General features: G+C 45.9%; 2 protein-coding genes across 3 annotated transcripts in view; both read right to left on the minus strand.

Moving 5' to 3' along the window:
• LOC119437407 (uncharacterized) overlaps positions 1–12728 on the minus strand; it is a 408649-nt gene that overhangs the window by 255442 nt on the left and 140479 nt on the right. The gene's annotated exons all lie outside the window — the stretch shown is intronic.
• The window catches only part of LOC119437408 (uncharacterized), a 57416-nt gene continuing 44788 nt past the window's right edge, over positions 101–12728 (minus strand). For both annotated transcript variants that reach the window (XM_037704443.2, XM_049660511.1), the window contains exons 4-5: positions 5907–6105; positions 101–1580 (exon numbers count right to left, since the gene is read on the minus strand). In XM_037704443.2, coding sequence (XP_037560371.1) covers positions 1145–1580; positions 5907–6105 — 635 coding nt within the window. In that variant the 3' untranslated portion in view covers positions 101–1144. The remainder of the gene's footprint in view (positions 1581–5906; positions 6106–12728) is intronic.

A 12728-nucleotide genomic window follows, 5' to 3' on the forward strand; every position in this document is an offset into this window, starting at 1 on the left:
TGACATTCATTGTTGGCATGCTGGGAGCACAACAATGTAGAGAACTGCACAGCTAAAATGGGACGAGCTTATTAGGAAAAGTTGCAGTGACAACTAACAAGCATGTGATAAAATGACTTTATTTTGTATATCAGCTCGGACACTCAATAAAACAAACACACCGACCAAAAAAGCTAAAATGGTATATTATATAAGCATAAATAACATCTTAAATATAATAAAGCGCAGCTGTTAGCACCGTTTTGGTTTCAAGAGCTCTTTCACGCTTGCTGTTTGCACTGCCTTGTTCCGTAGGCTGTGTACAAAAGTTTTGTGCTAAAACCTAAAATAAGCTCTCTTGTCGACTAGGGCACTGTCATGCCTTAGTCGTGTCTCACTGGAGACCACAGCCTGCACACAACATGTATCACATCTGTTCGCTGCCTTCGATTTATGCGGCTGCTAAAAGTTAAACAGGGATGGGCTGTATCCTCTGATGTTCCATTTCATACCATCCGTTTGGCTGATGGCAATGACGTCCAAGCCAATGACGATAGATGAAACAGGACAGGTAATGAACTGAATCGATAGAAGACACATCCACAGGCGTTCACTGGTGATTATTTTTTGTAAAAATTAGTTTTTCCTGGCAGCTCAATATTTTACACACTCGTGTGGTACCTTTCATGTTCAAAAAATTGGTTGCCTAGCTGTGTTTCAGACTTACTAACACTGTTAACGCTATCCTGTAGGGCTTTAAAAGCTCCATTACGGTAAAGCATGGTAAGGCAGAAAGTACACAAAACGGGTCCGCAAGTGGACAGGATAGGCATCTAATCGGCCACGAGACGATGAAGCATCCGACCCGTTGGCTTTGCTTCTCGTGGGCCTGTTAAATTACTGAACCTCATGTTCTTCAAGTTGCATGCTGCAACCATTTATAACTATGCTGTAGAATGGGCCTTTGTACATTCACACTTCAATATTCAATAAAATAGCCCTATCCTCATCCTCCTGCCTTAAAAATATGAAATGCAACTACGCACAGTAACACATTTCATGCCACCTTTTTTTCTTGGTGGATATAACCCTTCATGGTGAACTGTGATTCGAGAATTCACCTCCCTGGGCAGCAGCTAGCCAGTCATGACTGTCTATGGCTAATTCACAGCCACACAATGTTCACATTTTCATTTCCCTCCTCTCCATCCACTTCAGGACACATGTCCATTTGCATCAACTCAATGGGCACACCTTCGCGCACCCCATTCTCAATGCAGAATGTCCTCAGAGCTGTCTCCGTTGGCAGTGGAAAGTGGGCCACCAGCAACTTGCGGTAAGCCTCCGGTGAGCAACGGTAGATGTCGAGTGCCATGCGCAGCGTGGGCTCAGTCCACCGTGTGGGCTTGTCATTGGCAAGCTTCTGCAGGCACTCAATTTGGTCCAGTCGGAGGAAGCGGCTGAGCAGTTCCGTCTGGCGTGCCAGTGATGCCTTGACACGCACTGCCTGGTGAGACAACTCGGCGATTTCGCGCCGCATTTCAACAGTCTCTTGCCACAATGCTGTTGCCTTTTCCTGTAGCATTTCATACCTTGTGGGCCTGCATATGGGGGCAGCAGTATCACTAAAGGCAAAAATGTCAGTGCGCATTCAGTAGACTGTGAAAAAAAAAGTGCTCTAGTCTTAATATCCTGGCGCACAACATTGAGGGGACACAGTCACAATGGTAGCTACAGGGTGCAGCTTGCAGATATGCACCGTAAAACCGGAGCACAGCAGAAAAGGGTCGATTAGACCAGTCAAAATGCAGCTGCAAGCATACCCTCCTGACAAACAGACTGCAGACAGCAGCTTTTCTTAGTTTATGACGCTGCACTGCTACATGACAAAGTTTAGACCGTTCTGCCCATAAAGCACCTAAGCAGCGATGCCACATTCACTGCCTTTGTAAATTCACATTCACAAGTGAATGCGAGAGTAGAAACGGCGGGTGTGTCTGCAAACCACACCTCATAACCATGACCGAAGAATTGATCAGGCATGAACTGCTGACACTACATTTGCACCCACTAATTCACGCAGTGGAGTATTCTCTTTCTTTGTGGCAGACATCACATCACACGAAAACACCAGCCAGCTCAGGAAACGCTAATATTGTGCCACAGTGTTCACAGCTACTACAGATACTTATAGCAATAACACAGACTGCATAAGTTTGAAGAATGGGAAGACAAGCTGGAAGGTACTAATGCACAAGGGGAGAACACGATTGTGAAAGTTTATAAAATAAAGTAGTCCTAACTAAATGCATATTATGTCCTTACAGATGTCATGGCTAAAGCATAAATATCTACTAAACAACATGCTCAGGGAACAAACGCCCATTCCTTCCTGGGGGCAGCATCACAGCTGCACCGACTAGTATATGTCCAACATTCACTTCCATGATTTGGAATTAAAAATTAAATTCAGGGTAATGTGTGCCAGAACACTTAGGATTAATTTTGACACCTGGGGTTCTTTAACGTGCACCCAATGCATGGTACACTGGTTGCATTTCGCCCCTATCAGAATGCGGCCATCGCGACCAGGATTAGATCCCACGCCCTCGGGCTTGGCAGCACAATGCCAAAGCCACTATGCCACCACGGCGAGTCATCATCTGGAATTTTCTATATGTGCAAACAAGTGCTCTGGCCTAACCTCTTTACACATTAAAGGATTGTAAATTGGTACAAACCAATGGACTGTGTTGCACGTGGTACACAAGTGCTGCCAGTTGTAAGAAGTAAGGGCGACAAAAAATGGAAAAGAATCTTCACGTAAGCTGGCAATGCCAATCTGATGGGCTAGATTTCCCAGAAAACAAGAAATATGGTTGGTAGAATAGAAAAACAAGCAATAAAACAGTTTCAAAGAAAGCAAACTGAAAAGAAGCTGCGTTGCGTGTAAAAGCGGAAATGAGAAATGAAAGCAATGAGTATGAATAAAAGCTTTGTTGAAAGTTGACAGAGAGAAGAGAGACTGATGAAATATAGAATAACTAAATACAGTAAAAGCTCGATGATACGAATCTCACGGGGTCACGAAAAATATTCGTATTAGCCAAAATTCGTATGATCGAAACAATTAAAACTACTGTCGAATCTCGATAATTCGAACTCGAAGGGGCCTGCAAATTTGTTCGAATTAAAAGGACGTATTTTTGAAGTATTCGTGCACCATAGCACGATGCACGAACGGTGCGAGTCGTGAAATATCGCGGCGCGCAAGCGCATAGCAAGCGCGGGCCAAGAAACTGCCCACGCCGGCTAACGGTCGCTTCCCGATAACGACAGAAAACGAAGCTTCAGGGAGCGAGCGGGCGGCGCCGGCACACGGGTGCGCGCGGAGACCGTCGAAGGTGAGGGAGGAGGGCGCGCCAGGGAAGCGGATTTGGCCGCGTCAACTCCGCCGCTTCGGTGGCTCCCCTCGCCCTCCCTCTCAACTCCCTCGTAGCTCTCTCACCTTCGACTCCGTGCGCCCATCTCCGTGCGTGCCCGCCGCCGTGCTGGCGCCAGCTTTTTTTAGCCGCCCCCTGAAGTTTCGTTTTCTGCCGTTATCGGGAAGCGAGCGTTTGCAGGCGTGGCAGTTTCGTTGGCCCGACTGTGCCTCCGCCGCTGCTTCCCTCAGCGTTGCTGCCGAAGCGTGCAAGGTCAACATGTGACTAGAAAATAGAGGAGAAGGGTTCACTGCCATTTTATCCGCGTGGCTGAGACGTCGGCACTAGTGTGTGCTATAATACGGTTGTCTAGAACACTCTAGTCGGCACGTACACGCTTGTTCCGGCGCGATGCAGAAACGGCGACCTTGCAATTTGAGAGAGGGGGAAATTTCCGCCACGGCATTTTTTTTCCCCCGTTCCTTCGCGCGCGGCATTGAGGGGTCTCTCCTGAGCTTTTGCTCTACGGCGGTGTTGGAGCAATGCCGGTCGGAGGCGCCGCCGCGTTATTTGGCGCGCTGCTAAGAGCATTGTCGGTGCGCGGTATGTTCGAAATAAGCGTGTTTGAATTAACGAGATTCGACTGTAGCTAAATTAAAGAGTCAGAGGTGAACTCACTCAGGCACATGTACGTAAAAAGCATTTATTTCTTGAAGCGCCACCGCTTCAAACCCTTTGCGCCCAGTCGCGGAGTCCGCGCTGTCCGGCGCCGTGCCTCCGCACCAAAAGAGGAGAGAAAGCGCGTGACTGCGCGCTGTTCTCTTTCGCGGCCGTCGGTGGGGCGGCGTTTATTCGTATCAACCGACGCAGGCTGAAAATCGATTCGTAACAACCGTTCTCTAGCACGTTGCAAAGTAATGGGGCTCGGCCGGGACCACCAAAAAATTCGTATCATCCGGAAATTCGTATTAGCCGTGATCGTATCATCGAGCTTTTACTGTACATGAAGACATTAGAATTAACTGGGAATGCTATTAATTACTAAGAAAATAATTAAAGCTGCAAGAAAGTAATCGTAATAATTGAGGCAAGGTATATGACAAGCTATTGTATACACAAAAAGGTAAGCGCTGCTGTTTATATTCTGCCATTTGTATAAAGAATAGATGATACAAGAGCTTCCTTCAAAATATGCCTGCCACACCTACCTCTCGTAATTCATCGCACCTGCGAACTCATTAACACTGGCCTGGCGCTCATTCGTCATACTTGGCCCTTGCGCCACAAAACATCCCATTCATCATCACGGTTTTTCAATTCTCTAAATTATACCTCCCCTTTCTTGCCATTTTCTAGGAACACTACGCCCACCATAGTGACAACGCCAGATTGCATGTGAGAATTCTCGGTTTTTGTCACCCGTACTTCTTGGAAGAACTGACAGCACTACTCCCTCTCACCCTTGGTCCCTCGATATTACAACCCCTCAACATTTCAACTGCCCTCACACTACTCCATGCACCTGCTTATCTCTCGCCCAAAGTGTGGGAGAGTGAGCAATATGAACACTGCCAAGGAAAGCAGTTGCTGCCTTAGCTGACAAAGACGAATCCCCTAGCCAAAACGTTGGCTCCAGCGACATCACTTGTTTGACTAGATAAATAAACAGATATTTAGAGGCTGCCCTGGTGCATTGGAGTGGTGAAATATGGTGCCTTACCTTCAAGGTTTATGTAAACTAAACTTCCTTCATACTCTGATAGATCTATTCTCTCATTGTTGTGCCCCAAGCCTCTCTTATCTCTCCATTATCTCAATGCTTCTAGGATCTCTGTGCATGCTCCATCTACTTGGGGTAGAAAGGAATTACACTTCATTAGAACACGTTAAATTGTTTCCCTTGTTTGCATACAGCAGCAGCAAATACCATCAACATTGCCTCACTAGAAAAACCAGTGCCGTCTGCGGTGCCGAAGCAGCAGCGAAACCTCGAGAATAGGTTTTGGTTTTCAGGTTTTTGTTGGTGCTGATGCACAAGCACACATCTATCAGCATCCAAGACAAACCTGTGCATCAATACCAGCTTGTCATTAGTCTCTACGGTGTTTCTCACATTGCAGGCCTTGCAGTGACAAAAAAGGACGAACTGTTTGCAGATTCTGGTGCACCAACCTGCACAAATTAAGCAGCGCAAGCTGAAGGCTTTCCACCCCGGTGACCCTTCTAAGTGATGGCTGTGGTAATGGCTATGGGATCCTCCATTTCATTTTAGCTAAATTCAGGTGCTGTTTTTGCCACACTCATTCGTTATGTTGTCACCACAATTGATGCGTTGTGTTCTGCCGTTTCTCAGAATCAAGCAGAGAACAGCCAAATTTAACTAAGTTAACAAGCTTTAGATGTTGCAGAATAACAAAGCACACATTTATCAAGATTACATGATTGGTCCAGGTCTATGCAATCTTTTTGATTAACAGTGAGCTTTCACTGTAATTGACAGCTCACCTAGCCAAGATGGGAGTCATACCCGCTGCCTTGGTGGCAGGAGGTTTTGCGTTAGGTGCAAGCGATTCAACCGACAAGATGACTGGCATCTGAGTACTTGACCTTGTCGCCGTGCTGGGCACAGGAACCATGTTGGGTTTGCTCACAGGCACCAGAATGAAGGGGTCAGCATTGGGAAGGCCACTAACTGAAGGCAGCACTGAAAGATAAGAAAAACACCTTATTTCACTTTCTGCTACCTGACTCTTAATGGCAGGTAACACAAACGCCAGATTTTACTTTTACCCAGTCAATTTTTTGTCTCTCCTCCCCCCCACCTTTCCCCAGACAAATTATTTCGCCTGCCAAATCTGAAGAACACTAGTAGAGCAGTGTTGCTGGAGAATAAGACTGATTGATAAATAGATTTGTGGGGTTTAACACCTTATAGCAACACTGACACTGTGATAGGCAACATAGCAAAGGACTCTGGATTAAACTTAACCTCCTGGGATTCTTTAAAATGCACTTAGTAAGTACACCAGTATCTATACTCAGGGTTGCGTGAGAGATACATGGACAAGAAAGGAAGGCGTGGAGAACATGACAACATGTGTTGTCCGTTTCTTCCTTAATTTGTCCATGTGTTTCTCATGCAGCTGACAGTATGAGCCAGTAGCAACTCGCCTATCGAAATTCTTTTACACAATCGTTTTGCATTTAGCCAACATCAAAGTGTCGTTGCCGTGGCTGCAGAAATCAAACCGACGACATTGTACTCAGCAGCAGAACACGGTAGCCGCTGAGATGCTGCGGCAGGTCTGCTGGCAAACAAGAAAATTCCAATTATCGTAACTACTGTTCAGAATAGGCAGCACCATCTAGTGCAAAGGGTGCGCTCTGGAAACCTTTGTTTGTGCTCCTTCTGCATGCCAGCAGTGACCTATTATATGAGTCAGTGCCATATTTGATGGGAATTTAATTTTCAAATGGCAATATTCAATTGCTTTCCAAGAAGTAAGCTGCTGTCTCCATGTGCTGAAGTATGTGTTACAACTGCATGCTTAATTCTGCAATGATTAGTATGCACCAGTCAAGACTAGCGATACGAACAGTTATGCAAGGCACAACAACTTCACAGTGTGTTTTCACCTTGTTCCACTTATACAGAGACTTGGGCATAACATTTGCAGCAGTTGGCCTGCAATTAAAGTGACTAAGGCCATCAGAACAGTTTTCATATTGTGACAGACCGATGAAGAAGACGTTTGTCACATGACTTTGAAGAAGACGATGCTCTGAACTTCGCAATCTAACTATGATCTTGTCAGCCGCTGCAGTTCTTGTAAATACACTGTAAATATATTTCTTACCTCTATTTCCCCATAAGAATATGTTTTCATGCCTACAGCAGCTTCTTAAACTGTAAATATATTTCTTACCTCTTTTTCCCCATAAGAATATGTTTTCATGCCTACAGCAGCTTCTTAAGCTGCTTAGTTACATGTGCTTTAGTTACATGATTATAGGACAACAGGCTTACATAGAATAGTGCGAAATCTAGGTTCCACTCCTTACAAAGGTGTACAAATAGCACACAGGTTATATCAGAGTGCAGGGCACTTGCACAAAACAGGGCCACTGTTAATATTAATGAGTGGGCTGTGCAGACATATCCCACAAAGGTGATGAGTGTTGTGAAGGCAGAGAGATATTGTTCTGGCATATGATGCATCTTGGGGTGATTTTTGAGTGAATCTGTAGAGATTATTTTAAGTAGTACTGGTGTTATCACCCAATAGCTATAAATGCGGCTTATCCATTTGCTTTCCAGATGCCTTCTCTAACTTGGATGAACAATGCCCATTCAGAGTTACGAATACAACTAGAAATATCAGAGCAAACATTTAAAGCTCCTCCAATTTGTAAGTCACATTAAATGTGCTTACTGTATCAGATGTAGCAACTCTACGTAGGGGCAAACATGGCCATATGGGTACACATAGAGCAGCAGTGTATGTAAGTTGTCCTTCACCATTATTTGAGTTCAAAGAGCCCTGCAGAAATAAAGTTTCATTTGCTCCAGGAACAATGTAGCAAAGAAACGCAAATAAGAAGCATTGCTACTTCTTCACCTTTGTGTAAGTCTGGCACTGGTTCAATTTCACAACAATTGCACAAGAAAATGTTGAACAGAACTTCCATTTTACACACTTCTTGCCTGACGTGACAATAGGTTAAAAAACAATGGTGATCTGCGCTGCCTTGACGACAAACTTGGTGACTCTCACAGCAGTGGCATTAAGGTGATGAAATATGTACTAAGCAGTGTAACCAGCTTGAGGCGGTGAAATTTCATCATCTGGGGATGCAGCATGGGCCCTGTAATGTCCACTCCCGGTGTGGGAGTTAAGTCTATTCAGGATGAAAGGGCCTGGATTTGAATTGAAACTGAAAGGACTGTTTATTATAACTCAGTCGAATGCCATGCTTGCAGTGACCCACTCTTTTTCAGCCCAGTTGTTGTGCCGGGTTTCTTTCGTACTGTGCATAGGGGGCGCTGCTTTTGCCTAGCTATGCTACATTGCCCCGACTTTTATTCAGTCTGCACTTGGCCCACAATGAAATCTGAAAAGACCTTCAGCTTGGTCTTGCGGGCTTGACGGTCTGGGTTTTGCCTGGTATTTGGCTGAGGTGGTGTGTTGTTTCCAAGTGATGAGGATCTTAAGGAAGAGTTGGTTTGTATGTTGTCACCCTGTGTTGTACTTGTTGGGGTGATGCAGTCGACCCAGTCTTCACGGACTGGACTACGTTGCTGATTTTCTTAGAGGCCCGTTTGAAGAATGATGCATTTCTCAGAATCCTCCTGTCGTCTCGCTCTCCAGCTAATGCTGTCCTTTGTAATCTTGCCGCTGTGTAGGGAATAGGCTCGTAGGCTGACTCGTGGGAGAGAGGCGAGTGTCGCTTTAGGTGTACGTCTGCCTTTAGAACTGTGTGTGGTACGAGTTTTCTCTCATCAGCGTAATCTTTAATTTGTTGCTTTTTCTTTAGGTCTGTTTCTGTCAGCTTCGCCTACACGCATTTGTCAGGAACTTCAGGAAGCTTTGTTCTAATCTTTCGTACAAATAGCAGTTGAGCAGGCATGAAGCCTGTTGTTGAGCGAGGTGTCACCCTGTAGTTTAAGAAATAGAAATAGAAAGTTTATTGCAATGGAAAAGGTTCTAAGGAGGGTTGGTCGGAGCCTCTCAGTCCAGGGCCCCACTGACCTCTGCCGCCTGCCTGACCTGGCTAATTAGGGACTTTTGTCTTGCCAGGTCAGAGCGAGCGAGCTGTGCCTCCCACTGCTCCATTGTGTTACTGGTATTTGGCGATGAGGGTGCTTAATGCCCTCTCAGGTTATATGTATTAGGGTAGGTATGCCACCGCACCAAGGGCAGTTGGCCCTATAACGAGTGGGATACATGGCATTTAGCAATTTTAGATGGGGGAATACCCCGCTTTGTATCTTACGCCAATCGTCGGCCTCTTCCCCGCTAAGTTGTGGGTGAGGCGGCGGGTATTTTCTGCGGACTCCGCACTGATGAACAAGGATGTCTTTGGCATTTAAATTGATGGGATCTTGTGAGGGATAGTGCGAGTGGTTGGGGTTAGAAGAGGACGCCGTTGCTCGGTTAGTAAACCCTCGAGCTAACGCGTTAGCCTTTTCGTTCCCCTCTACCCCCACGTGGCTCGGGCACCAGAGTAGGCGATGATGGTGGTTGAAGGATTTGGGAATTGTCGCGAGGTGCCTGCAGTCATGTGCCCCTTCAGAAACATGCGACATGTCTCCTGGTAGTCCCTGACCACGACCTAGTCCCTTTGCTAACACTCCACGTGAGCGAGTGCGATCACCACTGCTAATATTTTGGCCGAGGTGGGGGATCCCGCCGTGGCCGATGCGGTTATTTGCTGCTGGCAGATCACGTTCATGACTGCCAGGGCGTACCTCCTTTGGTAGCGCTGCCTGGTCGCCTCTGCATACGCAGCTGCGTCCGTGTAGTACGTGTTGTACCTTAAGCACGCGCACAACACATTCAGTGTTGTTTTAAGAGGAATTCGTTTAGCTAAACTTGCCAGTCTCTCTGCACAACACTGGCACTCTTTACCAGCTTTTTAATCTGTAATGTGGAAAGTTGAGCGAGTTGGTGAAGCAGAGCACTGACAAGGAGAAAGTGGAGAGAGACAAGAATACACGACACTCACTGCACGACACTCACTGCACGACACTCACTGCGCAACACTCACTGCGAGTGTCGTGTATTCTTGTGTCTCTCTACTTTGTTCTTGTCAGTGCGCTGCTTCACCAATACGGTATGATGAAGCTGTTTTAATGTTTCTCAAGAATCTTTCGACCTCTCCATTGGCTTGGGGCCACAGAAGAGTGACGCTATGATGATGAGTTCCGCAAGATTTCATGAATTCTGAAAATTTGTTCGCAAAGAATGGAGGTCCATTGTCCGTCTTTAGCATCTGTAGCATTACATGAGCTGTGAACATGCCATTTAGTCTCTGTGTCACAGCTTTTGAACTTAGCGAGGAAAGTGCTGCTGATTCAGGAAAGTGCAAGTACTCATCGACATCCACTAAGACGTACTTGTTGCCAGGTAGGGAACCGGAAAAGTCTTCTGCCACAGACTACCATGGTCTAATTAGAAGTGGTGTCATGATTAGCAGTGATGTCTTGTCTTCAACCACAGTTCTCTGGCATGCTTCGCAGTCCTTTATTGCCACTTCTACTTTTCTGTCAATCCCTGGACACCACACTTATTCTCTAATCAGTTGTTTGGTCTTGACCGTGCCTTGGTGACATCTCTGCATGAGGCGAATCATTTGGGCTTGTGCTCCTTCGAGAATTATAATCTCGTTCCTCTTAGCACAATGTCATTTTTGGCAACTGTGAGCTCATCCTTGATCTGAGCAAATGGTTTCAGCTTGTCGCTTTATTACACAAGTCTTTGGGTTGTTTGTCTGCAGAACCTTGATAAGAGCTGAGCATTTTCTGCATACATTTTCTGGATTTCTTGCAAAGTCAGTGCCTTTGGAATAGCTGATTTCGTGATGAAGAAGACGTACTCTTCTGTCACACTTGCTTCTTGACTGGGGACGTACTGTTGGTAGGTGGTGCATGCCTTGACAGGTAGACTGCAAGGCTGTTCTTCCCTGCAATGTGTTCAATGTCACAGGTGTAGTGCTGTAACCTGAGGCTCAAACGTTCAAGTCTTGCTGAGAGCTTGGTGCATGGCTTTCGGTTGACAGATACCAAAGGCAGGTGGTCTGTCTTCACCGTGAACTTGCCTGCGAGGTACATGTGGAAGTGTTCAATATCACTCTGCTTATGAAGGAACTGTCTATTTGCATCTAGAATATGCAGAAATGGAACAAATGATCGCTTACTTGAATTCCGACGGCATTTATAGCTTCTTCAGTTGTGAATTCTACATCGCTACACCCTGAACCCCCATGGTCAGGCATAATTTTTTCAGCGTCGAAAACCACTAACTGAAGCAATCCTGGCCCTTGTTCAGTTATTTTGGATGAAAGAAATCTTCCAGTGAGTCAATCCTTTAGAAACTGTACCGCAACACAACACTATTATATGTGTATGTTTGTAGATTTTTTTGGCCCCAATACACTCAAACCAGTTTATAATGAACTCAATAGTTCCTTGAAAAGTGGTCACTATATCAGTAGTTCGTCACATGTGGATATGCCCTTAATGATGCTCAAAAATTAACTGAACTGAAGCTGGCATCAGCAGTCCCCATTCAGCAGCACCTTCATTTCAATGTAATATTTTCAGTGTCATTTTTGTTCCCAGTACGTTCCCGCACCAAGCTGCAAACTTCCGTTAGAAACGTCCATCTGAAGAATGAAATGCGGCATCATTTGGCTCTTTCAAAACAGTGCCCGGTTGCAATCACCTGTCATTTAGAAACTGCGTGACGCAGCCATCATTTTTTATTCGAGAGCTTGTGACTACCAGTGGGACATGACTATTCTGCACACGAGCGCAAATCGTTCTAGTTGGCTGAAAGCGTAAACTTTGAAAACTACTGTGGCATGCCGCCCTTCTGTGAAGGTCTCGGACATCGTGGCATTAGCAGCTGCGCGTCAGCCACACAAGAGCCGTAAAATTATGTTATCTATGTCGCTTTGGGCGAAAAAAATTCAATGTTTGAAATTCAATTCAACTTCTACTCTGCCAACAACCGCGCTCATCGCTCAACCGCACCGTCTCTTATCTCCACACGGCTCTGACCTTTATGCACTGTGCATTCGCCGCTCAGTTTCTGTTGAAGCGATAGACGGCACGTACCTTCGCCCGCTGCAGCGTATGGGCTTGCTGCCAGCGTTTTGACAGTCGTTGTCTGCTGTCATTCAGTGTGATCTATTCATGTTTGTTTGTGCGCGCTCACACCACGCTTGTTCATTCAGTTAGTAATAGTCGGGCCACATTTTCCAACGCACGCTACACATGTAATGCTGCCCGGATCGGCAGTGCAGCGCTACAGGTGTGTCCCTTCGCACGCGCTGCTCATGGGAAGCGCTTCTCATCAACACCACCGTTTCACACGCGCCTTCTCGTGGTCATCGAGTCTCTCTTCATGTCGGTCTACTTACGACGCAGCACACCTGCTTAGTTAATCAGCTCATGTTCACTACAATTTATATTGCTACCAAAGCCGCTCACCTTACATCGTATGACATTGCTGTGTTGCTATCGCATTCATTGCTTCGCCCTTAGGGCAAAACTGTGACATTTTTTTTGATGCTTCTATCCATTCTGTTGTCACTCACGCTTAT

The sequence above is a fragment of the Dermacentor silvarum genome, chromosome 1, assembly GCF_013339745.2.
Source record: "Dermacentor silvarum isolate Dsil-2018 chromosome 1, BIME_Dsil_1.4, whole genome shotgun sequence".
In the NCBI taxonomy this organism is placed as follows: Eukaryota; Metazoa; Arthropoda; class Arachnida; order Ixodida; family Ixodidae; genus Dermacentor; species Dermacentor silvarum.